Source organism: Euprymna scolopes, chromosome 36 (genome assembly GCF_053919585.1).
Source record: "Euprymna scolopes isolate OS-2025 chromosome 36, ASM5391958v1, whole genome shotgun sequence".
Taxonomy (NCBI): domain Eukaryota; kingdom Metazoa; phylum Mollusca; class Cephalopoda; order Sepiida; family Sepiolidae; genus Euprymna; species Euprymna scolopes.
In genome coordinates, this window is record NC_136517.1 from 86,282,495 (window position 1) to 86,288,072 (window position 5,578).

At 33.7% G+C, this 5,578-nt stretch overlaps 1 protein-coding gene across 2 annotated transcripts in view; it reads right to left on the minus strand.

The window, feature by feature from the left end:
• LOC145260661 (uncharacterized) overlaps nt 1–3,404 on the minus strand; it is a 169,086-nt gene extending 165,682 nt beyond the window's left edge. For both annotated transcript variants that reach the window (XM_080119009.1, XM_080119008.1), the window contains exon 1: nt 3,079–3,404. In XM_080119009.1, the coding sequence (XP_079975135.1) occupies nt 3,079–3,268 (190 nt within the window). In that variant the 5' untranslated portion in view covers nt 3,269–3,404. The remainder of the gene's footprint in view (nt 1–3,078) is intronic.
• Between the last annotated feature and the right edge of the window lie 2,174 nt (nt 3,405–5,578).

The following is a 5,578-nucleotide window of genomic DNA, read 5'->3' on the forward strand; positions in this document are numbered from 1 at the left end:
TACCTTAAAACTTTCCTACCGTTGCAAGCGTTGGTATAATTTGATAGAAGTGAAGATGGGATTAAAATGTATTATGCGTTCTGTATTCAGAAGAGAAGAAATACTTCTTAACCGGGGTAATTTTTTACCATCCAGCTTTCCCCTTTTGAGGGCACTGGAAATCCTCTACATAAAAATAAAAATAAAATTAGCTTGTGTTTAACTTTGCTCTTGTGGGGAAGCAAAGAAACTTGTCCGTTTTTCATTCTCTGTTCCGTAAAAAAAAAAAAAAAGAAGAAAGAAAGAAAAAAGGCGACATGTGAATAGTTAGTAACTAACTGTGATTAAAGTGAAATATCTGTTCATTTGGAGAGGCAATCCTCCCATGTATTACCTCCTCCGAAAAGAGGGGGGTATGCTTTTTAACTTGTCGCCTGATGCACTCCTATCAGTGAGGGGGGGGCACGGGACTATAGAAATATTTTTGTTAGAAACCCACCCAATATACGTTGCCGTGATATGTATTGGGGTGGGTTTCTAACAAAAAAATTTATAATTTTTTTTAAGTCATTGTCAAAACTTTAAATATTTCGATGTCAGCTTGCGACCATGTTTCTTGTTCTCACCTAACGCTCGACACTATGTGTTTTTTATAACCAAATCGACGGTTCAAAGTGAATAGAACCACTAAAAACTTTTCCAGGTAGGTAGAAGAGTAACTTATTTTTCCTTTGATAACATGTGATAATATGATAACAGTCGACAGATCGGTGTTCTTAATATGTCGTTTTAAGCAAAAACAATGTTACGCATTTAATTACATGTCGAAAATAGTAATATATCCCAAAATTACGAAAATTCATCGAATAGAAACGTTATTGTATTTTTAGTAAAAAAAAAAAAAAAAAAAAAAAAACTCTATGGCTATAGACTAAAAATGTCGGTCCAATTTAAATTTTGTGTTCCGAGTTATATCCCCTGTGTGTGAACTCTTATTGTCTACTTTATAACATCTAAGAAAAATGCAATTTTACCCCAATTTCCCGTAAAAATTACTTTTACCTATAAATAACTTTCTACTCGATGAATTTTCGTAATTCTTGGATATATTACTATTTTCGACATGACAGTTAAGTATGTAATATTGCTTTTGCCTAAAACGACGTTTTTTTTTTTAATCGATCCGTCGACTCTGTCTTAACAAGCACCTTGTTATACATTTGAATTTTTTACCACTTTTTCGTGCCTCTGTGGATTGTAAAAAAAGTCCTAGCTTTATTTATATGATGAAAAAAAGTTATAAATGAATACGTTTGCTTTACTAAAGCAAAATAAATTGTTTGTTTTTTTTGTATAGAATAAACTGTGCGTGTGTGTGTGTGTGTGTGTGTGTGTGTGTGTGTGTGTGTGTGTGTGTGTGTGTGTGTGTGTGCGTGTGTGTATGTGTGTGTGCGTGCGTGCGTGCGTGTGTGTGTGTTTATGTGTGTATGTGTGTATGTGTGTGTATGTTTGTGTGTGTGCGTGTGTCTGTGTGTGTGCGCTTGTGTGTGTACGTGTGTGTATGTGTGTGCGTTTGTGAGTACGTGTGTGTGCGCGCACGCGCGTGTGTGTATGCGTGCGTGCGTGCGTGCGTGCGTGCGTGTGTGTGTGTGTGTGTGTGTGTGTGTGTGTGTGTGTGTGTGTGTGTGTGTGTGTGTGTGTGTGTGTGTGATTTCGTTTGCTATGGACCTGAAAACAGCTGGGTCGATTTTTATGAAATTAAACACGCAAGTAATTTATGCGCCTTATAGAGGGTTTGTCTCGGAATGTCTTCGATAAGTATCGGTAAATCGATAATCGAAATAATCCGACGAAAGAAGGAACAGACGATTTTGACTAAAATTAACACCTTATGCATCAAGAATGCATTTGAGAAGTTTTATTACCACACAAGCCGAAAGGCTCGACATAAAAAATCAACAGTAGGTCCTTTGATATAACAGAGGTGCGTTCGAAATAAATATTTCAGTTTAAAGCACAATTGCACCATGATACTTGACTTTTTCATTCTAAACTTAAATTCAAGCTATTATCCCCGCACAAGCAGAAAAGCCAGGCATATAATATCAACAGTAGGTTCTTTTATATGACAGGTGCGCGTTTGAAACGTATGTTTCTATTTATAGCACAATTGCACCATGATACTTTTTAATTTAAAAATAAAATTAAAATATAAAAATAAGTTTATAAAATTGACAGTAGGTTCTTTACAGTGCAATGTAGACTGCAACGTATTGTGAACTAAGTCACTGCGGGGAGGCATGTGAAACTAAGCTTCCTCGCGGTGCACCACGATGGGGCCTCAACTAGAGCAGGCAATCAAGCGATTTGATTGAAAAATGGGCGAATTCACCGATTTTGATGACAATAAAAATATGGGAGTGTGAAATATTCGTTGATCATCATTTAATTCCGGGCAACGTCGTGTCTCCCTGTTAGCTTAGTTTAAAACGATTTATGTCAGTAATGATTACTTGAGCATCCCCCCCCCGTGGGGATGCAAGTAATTACTCCCCCCCACACACATACATACACACACATACACATCTTTACCTGCAAAAAGCGCTTACTTTCTTATTTCCATTTGTTATTTATTAATAGTACTTATGCCGAATACGGATCGTGTTAAAATAATAACGTTCTTATTTAGAAAGCCATTCTTATCATGGGGAGGGAAGAGCATTTTTTAACTAATCTATGCTTTCACATAACAATTTAATAAACAAAAGATGCCGTAAAAGATTGAACGTAAGTTGTAAATAAATCCTATCTATATATATATAAAAAAAATGGCACCGTCCGTGCTATTCTGTAGAAGTACCTTATTTATTTATTTTTTATTTTATTTATTTATTTATTGTATTTTATTTTTTAATAAAGATGGCCATTGCTGCAGTTTCACATCTACACGCAAAGTAATGCTTTCATTTTAGGAGAGTTCCGTCCGCGCAACGTAAGCGTTAGTAAAGTCGATGGGAGAGGAGGGGGGCTTCCCTACACTAAGAATGGCTTTCTGAATTTGTTTGTGAAATGAATAAGTGCACAATTGCCGGGACATACCTTTACACTTTTTCCAGACGAAAAAAGCGATCACCCCTATGATAATCTCCACGCCGATAGTTCCGATGACGCTAAAGGTAACCACTTCCGCATCATTATCCGTGGCGGAGTCTCCGGACACCAAGGTTGGGAAAGTAAACCCAATTACACAGCACGTCAAGGCTACAAAAGGATTCAAATGGAATTTCATTTTTTTTTTCTATTTTTTTAATTTTCTTTTTTTTTTTTTCCTTTAAGAAAAATTTTTTTTCACTTATAATTAAATTTTTTTCAATTTATCTTTGTTATTCATAATCTTTAAGTAGCTTATAAGTAAGCCACTTATATTCCGAATTTATTATTATTATTATTATTATTATTATTATTATTATTATTATTATTATTATTATTATTATTATTATTATTATTTAAAAATAAAATAAATTAAATTAAAATAAATTAAATACGCGCGATTTTCTCAAAATTCGTCTTGTCTGCGCATTTTTTAAAAAATAATTATTCATATATATTTTTCTTTTTTTTTACTTTTTTTCTTTTTCTTTTTTTTTTCTTTTTTTTTTTTTTTTTGTTTTGTTTTGTTTTTAGTAAATTATCCCATTTTTCTTTTTTGTCGGCATTTTCGAAGTCATTTTTTTTAGGTGAAAAAAAAATGTCATTCCAGGAATGTAACGCCGCATTCAACAGGTAAACATATCCGTCGTTTCACTTTTAAGATGTTTTAAGAAAATATTAAAGTATGTTGTCCGGGGCCCGAAAAATGTGTACTACTGGTCGCGATAACGTCAGCGCTGACCATCACAGGAAAGTAAAAAAAAAAAAGAAAAAAAAGGAAAAGGGTGGCGAGTGTCTGTGTGTGCGTGGTTTTTGTTCTTTTTTTTTTTTTTTTTTTTTTTCACCTGACAATTTTCTTGTCGTCAGAAAAGACATTACAGTCAGAAGAAATGAAAAAAAATATATAACAAAAAAAATACAAGAAAAAAAGCAATAATAAATAAATAAATAATAAAAATAATAATAATCTTCAAGAAGTTATCCTTTTCTACGTGCGTATGTGGGTGTGTAATTAATTATGCGTCTGTGTGCGTATGGGAGGAGAGGTGGGAGGTGAGAGAGATTTTGTTTTGAAGTATTCACTACGTCTAGAGGGAGGGGGAACGGGAGGAGGAGATAGAAAGGTGAGAATGGCTGGGAGGAGGAGTGGGGGGATTTTTTTTTTTTTTTTTTTTTTTTTTTTAGCTCCTCCCTTCCCTGAAGCGCGCCCATCGTAGTAAAGAAAGAAAGAAAATTAAAAAAAGAAAAAGAATTAAGGAAAGAAGGGAAGAAGAAAGAGGCGGGGTGAGAAATTTCTTTTTACAAATCTACCTGTGTGACGGCCAGGCAGATAGGTGGCGTTTCGTGGGAGCATTTCTTGGTTAACAAAGAAGAGGGAGAAGGAGAAGAAGAAGAGAGAGAAGAAAAAGAAGAAGAAGAAGAAGAAGAAGAAGAAGAAGAACTGAATTATTCTTTTTTTTCTTTCTTTTGCTGTTGTTTTTTTTTATCATCTACAAGTGTGACAAAGAAACTGAAGAAATCACTTATTTTGATTTTGATTTTAAATCTAATCGTATGTCAAGGTGGGTTGAGGGTCTTTATCTTGATTCCTCGACGCGTCAGACGAGGTGAGCCACGATTATAATAGAGTCTACAAATGTTCGGTCACTATAAAAAAAAAAAAATTAAAAACTATATAAACAATATAAACCATCTAACGATATTGAATTTTTTTCACTCAAACGCCCCCATTCCGAATTCGTAGACGTAGGCCGCCATCAGCGGATTGTGTCAATTCATTTCTTTAAGCCATTTATATATTAAAATACAAAAAAAAAAAAAAAAAAAACTTTATGATGTACGTACTCGCCACGGAATATAGATGTCACATTCCAAAAATCACATAAATTATTACATTGTTTTTTTTTAACTAAGAAAATATAAATTTTACTATTTTGGGCGATTTTAATGCCAAATGTATCCATTATAACGCTAATTTTCATCTCGATAGTTCAACTTGAGTTGTCTCCCCCTTACCATGACCGATCAAAACACTGTCATAAATTTTGATTTTCTTAGTTTAAAAAAAAAACTTGATAAATTTACGTGATTTTTGGAATATGTTATCTTCGTTCCGTGACGAGTACGTACATCATAAGGACTTTTTTCTGTATTTTAATATTTTAATACCAAACGACGTGAAGAAGGAATTGAAAAATGAAAATGTGTCGACAAGTTGAAATGAACAATTTGCGTTTCAACTTCTGTACGTGTAATTCAACCATCCAAACGAAGATTTTACTGGTTATAAACCATCCTTGGTGTATGATTACTATTTCCTGTGAATTTCAGTGTTATGAGTTTAAGAGTTTATCGGTTAAATATTTACACACAGACAAACTACTGTTTTATTTATATAGAAAGAATATATATATGTGTGTGTGTGTGTGTGTGTGTGTGTGTGTGTGTG